The sequence below is a fragment of the Schistocerca cancellata genome, chromosome 9, assembly GCF_023864275.1.
Source record: "Schistocerca cancellata isolate TAMUIC-IGC-003103 chromosome 9, iqSchCanc2.1, whole genome shotgun sequence".
In the NCBI taxonomy this organism is placed as follows: Eukaryota; Metazoa; Arthropoda; class Insecta; order Orthoptera; family Acrididae; genus Schistocerca; species Schistocerca cancellata.
The window spans coordinates 15,308,502-15,321,769 of NC_064634.1; the positions used below are offsets into that span (position 1 = coordinate 15,308,502).

General features: G+C 47.5%; 1 protein-coding gene across 1 annotated transcript in view; it reads right to left on the reverse strand.

Moving 5' to 3' along the window:
- Positions 1-5,103: 5,103 nt before the first annotated feature.
- The window catches only part of LOC126100964 (glucose dehydrogenase [FAD, quinone]-like), a 176,447-nt gene continuing 168,282 nt past the window's right edge, over positions 5,104-13,268 (reverse strand). The window contains exon 9 of the mRNA XM_049911626.1: positions 5,104-6,487. Within this exon, the coding sequence (XP_049767583.1) occupies positions 6,178-6,487 (310 nt within the window). The 3' untranslated portion in view covers positions 5,104-6,177. The remainder of the gene's footprint in view (positions 6,488-13,268) is intronic.

Consider the following 13,268-nt stretch of genomic DNA (forward strand, 5'->3'; position numbering starts at 1 on the left):
CCAGGGGTCGAGCGCCAGGTCGTTCGGCTCGATGCGTGCGCGATAAACGGCTTTTCAGCGAGCGTCTTGCATACAAGCTGCCCTACAACACGGAAACTTCCGTGCAGGATTGCTGATGTGTATTCCCACCAAAATTTCTCGTCCTTGCGCCGTCCTGAATGTACGTAAACCAAGTCGGACTACATTTTTAATTTGTGAAGGTCGTTTGCTTGTGTCACAGATGCTTTGCTTTCCCGCTGGGCCTGATTTCTACTCGTTTGTGATTTCTTACCGAATTTTAAAACAGCAGCTGTCCACTGTCAGGCTGTAAAAGTGTTTATTTATTGCTGTTACAGCACTGAGCAACTTACGGTAGACGTTATCGTTCCGTCTCTTAGGAATCTGTTTGGTAACGAGCCACTGGAGAATATTGACTCCTAACATTAAACCAGTCGAGAAAGACCTCGGAGTAACCATTGAAGACACACGACGTGCGTCCATTGAGTCGGTGGTCTTGTTGGTGAGGGGAAGACAGTTAGTTGTCCTGGGCTATGGCGCTGGGGCGGGGCACACAATTGGAACAGGACTGAACCTGTGGCGCCGCAGTCTAGAAACCGGCCCTGTTATGACAAGACAGTTCATACGCCGCTTAATTTTCGGTGGCATTTTTGATAAAATACAGCTTTCTAACATAAAGCACGGGTTATATACATCATCATACACAGTGGCGCAAAATTATGATAAAATTAGTGCACTCTTACGTATAAAGATTTATTAGAACCGATTTCATTGATGTGGAATCTCTAAAATTTGTCAATAAGTTTCATTGTTCTCTGAATATATCGATTCTGTAGATTCCAGTTAAAGAGAAGTCACTTGTATAAGATGAAGTCACGAAGAGAAAACTGTATAGAGGACGCTTAATCGGATGCACCTTTATTTCCTACCCTGATGGTAAGGCACCAGTTGTTCTTACTCTAAAAATTTATACGCTGCAGCAGTTAAAAATAACATACTGCGCGGAAAATTAGTACGAAATTATAACTTATCCTTAGAGAGTGTCTTACCTCAATGATTACCACTTAGTTGTCGTCGTATCACTGTCCATCTTCGATGCCGCTCGTGCTGTTTCCTATTGTTTTATCTTAGGCAGCCATGTAATGATTCCATTTGATCCTTCGATGTGCTTGTTTTATTTGAATTTCATGTTATCCTTTTTACAATTTTTGTAACTATTTTGTAATAAATTATTACACTCCTGGAAATGGAAAAAAGAACACATTGACACCGGTGTGTCAGACCCACCATACTTGCTCCGGACACTGCGAGAGGGCTGTACAAGCAATGATCACACGCACGGCACAGCGGACACACCAGGAACCGCGGTGTTGGCCGTCGAATGGCGCTAGCTGCGCAGCATTTGTGCACCGCCGCCGTCAGTGTCAGCCAGTTTGCCGTGGCATACGGAGCTCCATCGCAGTCTTTAACACTGGTAGCATGCCGCGACAGCGTGGACGTGAACCGTATGTGCAGTTGACGGACTTTGAGCGAGGGCGTATAGTGGGCATGCGGGAGGCCGGGTGGACGTACCGCCGAATTGCTCAACACGTGGGGCGTGAGGTCTCCACAGTACATCGATGTTGTCGCCAGTGGTCGGCGGAAGGTGCACGTGCCCGTCGACCTGGGACCGGACCGCAGCGACGCACGGATGCACGCCAAGACCGTAGGATCCTACGCATTGCCGTAGGGGACCGCACCGCCACTTCCCAGCAAATTAGGGACACTGTTGCTCCTGGGGTATCGGCGAGGACCATTCGCAACCGTCTCCATGAAGCTGGGCTACGGTCCCGCACACCGTTAGGCCGTCTTCCGCTCACGCCCCAACATCGTGCAGCCCGCCTCCAGTGATGTCGCGATAGGCGTGAATGGAGGGACGAATGGAGACGTGTCGTCTTCAGCGATGAGAGTCGCTTCTGCCTTGGTGCCAATGATGGTCGTATGCGTGTTTGGCGCCGTGCAGGTGAGCGCCACAATCAGGACTGTATACGACCGAGGCACACAGGGCCAACACCCGGCATCATGGTGTGGGGAGCGATCTCCTACACTGGCCGTACACCACTGGTGATCGTCGAGGGGACACTGAATAGTGCACGGTACATCCAAACCGTCGTCGAACCCATCGTTCTACCATTCCTAGACCGGCAAGGGAACTTGCTGTTCCAACAGGACAATGCACGTCCGCATGTATCCCGTGCCACCCAACGTGCTCTAGAAGGTGTAAGTCAACTACCTTGGCCAGCAAGATCTCCGGATCTGTCCCCCATTGAGCATGTTTGGGACTGGATGAAGCGTCGTCTCACGCGGTCTGCACGTCCAGCACGAACGCTGGTCCAACTGAGGCGCCAGGTGGAAATGGCATGGCAAGCCGTTCCACAGGACTACATCCAGCATCTCTACGATCGTCTCCATGGGAGAATAGCAGCCTGCATTGCTGCGAAAGGTGGATATACACTGTACTAGTGCCGACATTGTGCATGCTCTGTTGCCTGTGTCTATGTGCCTGTGGTTCTGTCAGTGTGATCATGTGATGTATCTGACCCCAGGAATGTGTCAATCAAGTTTCCCCTTCCTGGGACAATGAATTCACGGTGTTCTTATTTCAATTTCCAGGAGTGTATTTTATTCTTCGATTTTCGTCCCTATCATGAAAGTTAATACTTGGAAGAAACAGAGAAAATTTGTTGAGCTGGGTCGTCCAAAATATTTAATTTCACGAACTTATTTGATTTCAGGAAACAAGAAAATTGAGCCATTTGGTACATGTACGTAACTATAGCTGTATTCTTAATATTCAGAACTTTGCCGCCAATCTGTACCAGGACCATAGTATTGGGAGTATTAGAGTCGGCAAACAGACTGCCATCCGGAGACACAGCTTTTCTGTTTAAGATTAAAGCACCAATGTATAGTGACATTACCAACGTTGGAAGAACCTGAAGATATCGAAATCGTAAAAATTGTAGATGTATTGACAAACCATGTGCAATTGTTATCGCTGTTTCAAAGTAGTATTATAACTGATAAATTATCCTAATTGTCTCTTCAGTCTCCATAAAGTTAAGCGTCAATTTGTGTTTCAGTCGTCGGCACACACGGTCCGTCTCACATATACGTATGAATATTTAAAATATTTATGACTTCTCTCTCTCTCTCTCTCTCTCTCTCTCTCTCTCTCTCTCTCTCCCGATCCCATGTATGTCAGTACATCTCTAGACTTGGTTGTTCTCAGGTTGTGTCGACAGAACCGAGTGACAAAAAAATGGCTCTGAGCACTATGGGACTTAACTTTTAAGGTCATCAGTCCCCTAGTACTTAGAACTACGTAAACCTAACTAAGCTAAGAACATCACACACATCCATGCCCGAGGCAGGATTCGAACTTGCGCCGTAGCGGTCGCGCGGTTCCAGACTGTAGCGCCTAGAACCGCTCGGCCACTCCGGCCGGCGAGAACATAAGAGTAGTGGTACCTGAAGAAGGGCACAATTCCAAGGAGGAACTGAACTCCGTCGTTCTATAGCCAGAAAAAAAATAAGATGTTCTAGAAACCTTCAGTTGCAGTTCACTGACTAATTCCTCAGAGTTTCATGTAGTAGTGTGGCACTGTACATCGAGTTGCTCATGGGCGTGTTTCTGTACTGGGTGAGTGTCAGACAAGCGGAATATTCTTGTGTGTGTTGCGTAGGCACTGTGTTGCCGATCGCCTGCGGAACGGATTGGACCGTCTGGGGAAGATCGCTCTAACCGTTGGCCAGCAAATTTTGCAGCACGCCTGCCATTTCCCACTTTAAATTAGGTAACTGCAACATGCCGCCAGTGGGTTCAGGCCGCCGCATCCCATTTCAACACATTACCCACCTTCTATAGCACAGGTCCACCCTGTATTAGATAAGAGTCCACGGCTCTTAACCTCTCAGTCTAAAAACTAGCCCAGGTTTTTGTCATAAAAGCCCAGCTCTTGATATCTCCCGGATTTCAGATGAGGAATTAAAAGTCCATCGCCCTCGTCGAAGCATTCTGGCGACAGTAAAATAAAATTCAGGTGCTGCAATTTCTCTGGATTTCGGACCAACCATATATACATGACGAAGTAAACGCAGTTGTTCTAGAAAACATTTTAGGTAGTTCATCCACAGCTAGGAGGCTTTCCCAAAGCGTAGTCTGACCCCTGTCCATGAAAGACCTCTTCGTGGTTAGAATGTAATCCGGTGAATATCCTGGTTTATCCAGCCCAACGTTCCGATCTCAAAATTGTGGAGTGCGTGCGGAGTGATTGCTAATGGGCAACCAGATTAATTTCTACTTAAAACCAGGAAAAATCTATTTACTGTAATTTACGAAGAATGGAAACTACAGTGTCAGTCTTTAGTAAAGAACTTTTTGCGAAGATAATGTTTCCACAGGAGCAGCAGCTGCCTTAACCATTATGCTATACGGGGTGGTCAGAAACAGTAATAAAAGCTTCCAGATACAACTAGTATCAGCTGTTCTCACAGCGTAGATGACAGCACACGAGACTTCTCAGCCTTTGTCTCGGGTTTGACCCTTACTACCGTCCCATGTCCAATGTCTGTATAGCTCTCTTGCTGGGTTTTCGGAAACTAAAAGAAGAAAACGTTTCGCCACACCGTCTCTGGCAGGCAGCTTGAAACTGCACGCACACGGAACTGATAGATTAACTCCAGTGCTAAATAACTCAGAAACGGCGCAACGTATCGAATTTTTTTAACACTTATTTCTCAGCACAACCCCCCCCCCCCCTCCTCCTCCCTGAAACACTCTTACAAGCTTTTCAGACAGTTTCTGACCACTTTGTATGGGCACGCTACAGTCTTGATGTCACTGGTATTTCCTAATAGTACTGACGAACAAATATGTGGTTCTCCATTCCGGTATAAGACCACCAGACGAACGTACTGATTTCATCTCGACTGATTTCATGTAAGTGAAATTAATTTGCTGCATCCCTTAGAAAAAAAATTAACTACATGGGAATGGTAACACTAAAGGCCGAGACTTGTACAGAGAAGAAAACGACACAGCATTACGACATTTAATAACGCATTTGAATTTACAAAGAGTTAATGGCACACAATGTGAAAAAGATATTTATTCCACATGTCAGAACAACAAACACATGCTATAATTAAGTAACATTCCGCTCTTGTTAAAAGAACATAAGCTAACACTTCATCTAACATGTTCGTATTTAATCACCAGACTAAATATTCAGCAAATATACATAACCTGTTAAAATACTTGGTTGTCACCATTAACTTCGAAAGGAGGCTGTAAGACTCGCATTTCTCATCTCACTCTTGTGTCTCTTTGGTTTTGTCCCAACTAATGCCCACGTTGGCCGACCGTCGGTGGTGTCTGCCAGGTTTGTTACTAATCCACGTTTGCTGTCCGTACACGCACACTCCTCGCAGCAGCCCACCTCTCGCTTTTTCACACACTCACAGCCGCGTTTGTGTCTTGAAGCACTGTAAAGCGACGACGTTTCAGCTAGATCTTAACTTACGGTAAGATTGCTGTCTCTTCCATTGCTTACTTCTGAGAAATGCTAAATAAAATTAGTCCCACACACTGCTCAATGTATGAACTGTCTGTCTCCTTACCAGCTATTACTCTGACAACACGAAGTGGTTACTGGCCGTAGATCTTCGCGATCTTGTGCAGTGTTTAGAGTGACTATCAGTATGTCCGTAGCGGTCAGCAGGAGTAGTAGTCCAATAAATTAACGTCACATCAGTGATTCAACAGATACGACTAACTGTGAAAAGTATGAAGAGCCCTGATGCATCTTATAGATGCAACCGCTCTAGACTTTTATGCTAATTCAGTTCTAGGGCCTAGATGGCCCTTCACACAACTGGGTCATCAGTGAACGCATCTCTGGTTATCAGCTGGATAGCTACTTCCAGTAATGCAATGTTTCGAAGTCTTGCTTAAACTGCAGCCCCAGGTGAGAGAGAATTCCTGATTACAACCTGAAAATCTCTTCTTGTTTCGGCAAGTGCGAGCCTGTGGCTACACCGCAGAGGTTCTTCAGCCTAAGATCCAGCTGCAGTGAGTGTGAGCTCGGGCCGTCGACGTGGGGCAGAGGACGCTGCGCTGCCCTGGCCTGCCCTGCCTGCTCAGACCGCGGAGTGGGCGCGCTGCCTCTTCTCGCCGGGGTCAGGGGGCGGCGACAGCCAGTCCTGCTTGATCATGTCGGCGGCCTTCTCGGCGATCATGATGACGGGCGCGTTGGTGTTGCCGCTGGCGATGGTCGGCATGACGGAGGCGTCGACGACGCGCAGCCCGCGCACCCCGTAGACGCGCAGCCGCGGGTCCACGACGGCCTCCGGGTCGGAGGCGGGCCCCATCTTGCAGGTGCCCACCGGGTGGTAGATGGTCATCGAGATGGTCCGCACCGCGCACTCCCAGTACGCGTCCGATGCGAACCTGCCGCAGGAGAACACGGCGTTACAGTGTGTCTTTCGGGCGGCGTGATAACGGTAGATATACACTCCTGGAAATTGAAATAAGAACACCGTGAATTCATTGTCCCAGGAAGGGGAAACTTTATTGACACATTCCTGGGGTCAGATACATCACATGATCACACTGACAGAACCACAGGCACATAGACACAGGCAACAGAGCATGCACAATGTCGGCACTAGTACAGTGTATATCCACCTTTCGCAGCAATGCAGGCTGCTATCCTCCCATGGAGACGATCGTAGAGATGCTGGATGTAGTCCTGTGGAACGGCTTGCCATGCCATTTCCACCTGGCGCCTCAGTTGGACCAGCGTTCGTGCTGGACGTGCAGACCGCGTGAGACGACGCTTCATCCAGTCCCAAACATGCTCAATGGGGGACAGATCCGGAGATCTTGCTGGCCAGGGTAGTTGACTTACACCTTCTAGAGCACGTTGGGTGGCACGGGATACATGCGGACGGGCATTGTCCTGTTGGAACAGCAAAGCAAGTTCCCTTGCCGGTCTAGGAATGGTAGAACGATGGGTTCGATGACGGTTTGGATGTACCGTGCACTATTCAGTGTCCCCTCGATGATCACCAGTGGTGTACGGCCAGTGTAGGAGATCGCTCCCCACACCATGATGGCGGGTGTTGGCCCTGTGTGCCTCGGTCGTATGCAGTCCTGATTGTGGCGCTCACCTGCACGGTGCCAAACACGCATACGACCATCATTGGCACCAAGGCAGAAGCGACTCTCATCGCTGAAGACGACACGTCTCCATTCGTGTCTCCATTCACGCCTGTCGCGACACCACTGGAGGCGGGCTGCACGATGTTGGGGCGTGAGCGGAAGACGGCCTAACGGTGTGCGGGACCGTAGCCCAGCTTCGTGGAGACGGTTGCGAATGGTCCTCGCCGATACCCCAGGAGCAACAGTGTCCCTAATTTGCTGGGAAGTGGCGGTGCGGTCCCCTACGGCACTGCGTAGGATCCTACGGTCTTGGCGTGCATCCGTGCGTCGCTGCGGTCCGGTCCCAGGTCGACGGGCACGTGCACCTTCCGCCGACCACTGGCGACAACATCGATGTACTGTGCAGACCTCACGCCCCACGTGTTGAGCAATTCGGCGGTACGTCCACCCGGCCTCCCGCATGCCCACTATACGCCCTCGCTCAAAGTCCGTCAGCTGCACATACGGTTCACGTCCACGCTGTCGCGGCATGCTACCAGTGATAAAGACTGCGATGGAGCTCCGTATGCCACGGCAAACTGGCTGACACTGACGGCGGCGGTGCACAAATGCTGCGCATCTAGCGCCATTCGACGGCCAACACCGCGGTTCCTGGTGTGTCCGCTGTGCCGTGCGTGTGATCATTGCTTGTACAGCCCTCTCGCAGTGTCCGGAGCAAGTATGGTGGGTCTGACACACCGGTGTCAATGTGTTCTTTTTTCCATTTCCAGGAGTGTAGTACTGGTAAGTTTCTTCCGTCCCTCGTCGGGCCGTACGTCGCCCGAAGCGAAGCCCTGCTGTCGGCCGCGGCCAGACGCCGATACTCACACGATCGGTACGCGTGCTGCGGCATACGCTACCCAGTATGTTCAAATACGCCGCGCATAAAAGCGGGATTCCTTCGATGCTCATATCTCGGGTTCTGTTGATCATAAAAAGATAGGGTCGTGTTTTGGACAGCCCCTGGGCTACGGACAATTTGTATTAAGACTCGTCTTAATGTCACTTTCGTACAGTACAGGGTCAAAGTAAGTATATTAATCATTTCCTCCTGCTTAGGCAACTGGAGGAAATCTTTTGGTTGTGTTTATTACATTCGATGTTGTCTACGGGCCTATTGAGGCACAATTGGTTCAAAAGTTCTTTTTGCAATTTCTTCGCATCAAAACCGAGTCATGGATTCCACGACGGATACGCACAGCAAATGGCTGAAATTTTTGCAATATATTCCTAAGATTCCGATCTCGAACAGTCTTGAAATTCTTTTATCCGTTTCCCAGATACAGAGGTTCAAAGTTTCCCTACTTCTACACGTAAAATACGCACGGAAGATACGGTTGGGCTGAAAATGTAGTTTATAAAGTGATGTAACACAGAGAAATATGCTGTAAAGTGCCCCCGTTATCATTAGAAGGGTCTGGGCACCCAGTGTTCTAGTACTGGAGCACATGAAAAATATTTGTGTACGTAAAATCCTGTCTTAAGTATAAAACTGGTTTTTCTGTATTTGAGCTTCACGTAACTAAACTATCAAAACTTTACTGACACGTAAAGTACTTTCCATATGAGTGACATGCCCTGCTTTTGCAGAGTAAATAAGAGAACCAGCCGAAAAATGCTGCTATCGGAGCACCGTAAAGGCGAATGTGGTCCTATTTAAAAGACACACACTGAAAACTGCTTAATTTTACCTTCCTCAGCATCTTTAAAAATTTTCTCAAAAATTTTGGCTTACGAACATATCCGCCCTTTTTATTCTGAGAGGGAAGGGTTGGGTTCAGGGTTGGGTTGGGTTGGGTTGTCTGGGTGAAGAGACCAAACAGCGAGGTCATCGCTCTCATCGGATTAGGGAAGGACGGGGAAGGAAGTCGGCCGTGCCCTTTGAAAGGAACCATCCCGGCATTCGCCTGGAGCGATTTAGGGAAATCACGGAAAACCTAAATCAGGATGGCCGGACGCGGGACTGAACAGTCGTCCTCCCGAATGCGAGTCCAGTGTGCTAACCACTGCACCACCTCTCTTCGTGAGACGGAAGGAGACAGCGGCAGCGGGAAAGAAAAGGAGATAGTTGTGACATAGAAAGAGCGAAGCAGACAATGGCAGTGTGAGAGAAACATGGCGACACAGTGGCAGTGAAATATAGTTGACAGTGACAGAATAGTGCTGGGAAAAACGTGAAGGAGACAGTGCCAGTGGGAGAGAAATAAAGAGAAGAAGAAACTGGAAGTGCGCAAAGAGCCACTGACAATGAAGGAGAGAATCTATGACAAGAAGAGAGAGATAGTGACTCCGTGAGAAGAGACAGCAATAGTGGGACTGAATCAGTGAGATAGTAGTAGTAGTAAGAGAGAGCAAAGAGGAGACAGTGATGGTGATACGATACTTCAGTAGTAGTAGTAGTAGGACCGAACGACGGAGACTGTGGCTGTGAAACAAGTGACAATGACGATTAGACACAGAGGTAATGATGATGAGCTGGGTTGAACGAGTGAGAGAGAATGCGCAAGTGGGAGTCGAGCGACTTACAGTGATGGACTAGTGGGTGTGAGCGAGATACAGTCAGAGGTGAGCATCATGTTAGAAAGATTACAAATATGTCCACTTGCCAAAATTAATGGGAAAATTTTTGAAGATGTGAAAGATGGTAGAATGAGGCAACTGGTGTCACACTTTTAGTCAGTGTCTTTTAAAAAAGAAGCATATTGACCATTTTTGTGCTACGATAGGAGCATTTTTCCTCTAGCAGTTCTGTATATGGACAACATTAGTGAGAAATTATGCTTCATATGTCACCCTACCACTCAAGGCCTTGTATCTTGAGGATTTTAACTACGTACACTGCATAGACTGATCACTGCTGCTCTCTGCTGCCTGATTTAGATACTAGGTGCGGCAGCCATAGAATTGCTGTGTTGTAGGCATTTTGTACTGAATAGTAACGCGTCCTGTTGACATGAAAATTTTCTGTTATTTGTACTCACCAGATAAGCAGCTGTGAATGATAGTTTGTCAAAGACACCGAATTGAACAAAAAATTTTGCCAAGTAACCATAGTTGGGGTATGAATCGCTATGGAGCGCCGGCTATGAAACGACAGCCAGTCAGCGACCAGTCGGCTGAAGTGTGATCAGCAAGAGAAGGCGTGCGAGTCCGTCTCGCGGTTTGGTTTACTCCGACTAAGCTGCTGCCGCCTTTGTCCGACATCTGCGCAGCTTATTAACAGATCGGGCATTTTTAATTTAAGACGTCGCCCGAGCCCTTCCTGTCTCCACCCCCTTACCTCCCAGAACGGAGGTGTACTCCAACTGTATGCGTGTGGTGTGATGCACATGAATGCGTGCGAAGGTTTTCGAAATGTTTTGCGAATAGTCTAACTGAGGTGGGACTTTGTTGCCAGCCCAGTATTCACCTGGTCAAATGTGGGAAACCGACTAAAATCCACACCAGGCTGGCCGGAACATCGACCCTCGTCGTTAATCAGGCGGGTGGATTCGATCAGGGGCCGGCGCACCTGCCCGTCGTGGAAGCGGCGCTTCAACGTGATGGCTATCCGGGATGCTCAGGAATTTGGAGAATTTACAGTAAGAAATTTGATTTGAGAAAAGAAGAAATTGCGGTTTTCATTTTCACCGTTGTTTTACTTGACATTTAATGATCTACTGGATTTGTTGGAATAAAGGTTGACTCATCTTCTCTGTACATTAGCAGAAATGGAAACAACTGGCCTTCAGATTGCATTATTAAAAATTTTCTTCATTAACGGAATTACGGTAGGCTTAACGTTATTAATTTAATGTCAAGTTTTACCCACTAAACATAAAAAAAATCGCGTTTAGTGTAATCAGCTGTTGATGCAAGTTTAGAGATTGCCAAGGTTTGAATATTGAGAGCAAAGAAAAGCAAAGGTCCGCGTTCTGGCCCTGACGGGAGAAGTGGGACCAAGCGAGCGTCAAGTCATCCTCCGGCAGTGCCATCATTCCTCATGGAGGGTCAACGCGTCAAAACACTACACTGCCGGCGGTAGTCGCCTTTCTTGACCTCGGACCCCCTACTTTTGATTCAAGTAGCTCCTCTGTTGGTATCACGAAATAGACTGCACCCGTTCCAGCCCCCACCAAGGAAAATCGGCGGCAGCATCAGGAATGGAACCCCCCCCCCCCCTTCTCTGTATAGCACGCAGGCACGCTGACCACTGAACTGCGATCTTCTGACTGTTCAGCTGAAACCAATATGTTGAGCTGCTTAATCAGTAAATGCGTTCCTTAAGACAGGAGGTATTAGCTGGGGCACACTTCCGTGTGTTCATCGGTGACTCGCTTTAGTCGTCTGGTCGTTGGTCTGTATCGATGATTTCCGACCTATAGTTACACGGGAAACGCAGTTCGATTCGACGTTACTGCCTCTAGTCCTTACTAACACACAGCTTTTCTCCAGTATATCAGCTAAACACACAGTGCATATAATTACACCCAAGTTTATGCCTAAGTTTCTCAGATCATCTGGCGATACTAGCAGACGACCAGACGACGGCAGTTACACACAGAGAGACTCTCAAGGAATGCATCAATCAAAAGAGCTGGCCTTCAAATATTCTTCCAAGAACTAAGTAATCTTGGATGTGCTCAGAATAACTAGTTAGGTGAAATACATGTGGGAGGAATGGGGCGGGAAGAATAGCACAGAAAATTCGAATGCAAAAATTTACGAGAGCTTACTGTGAAATCTGCAACAACTGTAACAAAAAATTAATGTTCGTAGCCACTAAAATCAGGCGCTATAACACAGTTATCAAGCCTAACGCTTTGCACGCTGGCGAAAAGCTTACACTTCACACAAAAGGTGATCTGGAAGATATCCTGAAAGGACAAGGCAAAATTCTAAGAAAGATACTCCGTCCAAAAAGAAAGGAAGATGGATAAACAGCGCAATCCCGTACAACAACCGATAAATTACAGAAACTCGCGGTAGGCATAAAAAAAAGGCTAAAATTTTATGGGCATATCGACTGATTTCCATCAACACCACCCACTTAACAAAATTGCGAGGTACATACAACAACTCAAAACTATACCCTGGATCTAGCAGGTCAAAAGAGAATCAGTAAATGCTCATACAACTCCACTAGACATTTTCAGCGGAAAGCTGTACAGACAAAAAGTTTGCGGATGGGAAGTACTGCAAGAGAATTCAGCTATCACCAGACCAGGGAGAAAGTGGACCGAAGAAAGAAGGAGAATCCACAGAGAAGATGATTACAGGTGCTCGGAAACGGCGAAGACTGCAACAAAATAGGTTTGCGTTCTGGTAGGTATACGTACAAGGTGCTCAGAAACATCCTGAAAAGCTTGTGCGGGTTTTGCAGGGTAAGGATGTGCTGAGAAATAATTGTTGAGAAAAAATTCGATACGTTGCGCCGTTTCAGAATTATTTATGAAGTTAGCCAATCAGATCGTCGTGTGCGCCAATTCGAACAGCCTGCCAGAGGCGGTGTCGCCAAATGTGTTCTTCGTTTTGTTCCCTCGAACCGAACCAACGTAAGCTTTTGATGACATAGCTTAAATCTGTCACTCCTAAAAAAGGCACATTTTATCTGGTATCGAGCGTTTCAACGAGTGGAAACTCACAGACCCGCAGATGTGTGTGCACTACCAGATGTTAGTCCTTGCTAGTGCTCGAACTTTGGCGCGCAACGACTACCCTATGTATTTACAGGGTGTTTCAGAAATGACCGGTATATTTGAAACAGCAATAAAAACTAAACGAGCAGCGATAGAAATACACCGTTTGTTGCAATATGCTTGGGACAACAGTACATTTTCAGGCGGACAAACTTTCGAAATTACAGTAGTTACAATTTTCAACAACAGATGGCGCTGCAAGTGATGTGAAAGATATAGAAGACAACGCAGTCTGTGGGTGCGCCATTCTGTACGTCGTCTTTCTGCTGTAAGCGTGTGCTGTTCACAACGTGCAAGTGTGCTGTAGACAACATGGTTTATTCCTTAGAACAGAGGATTTTTCTGGTGTT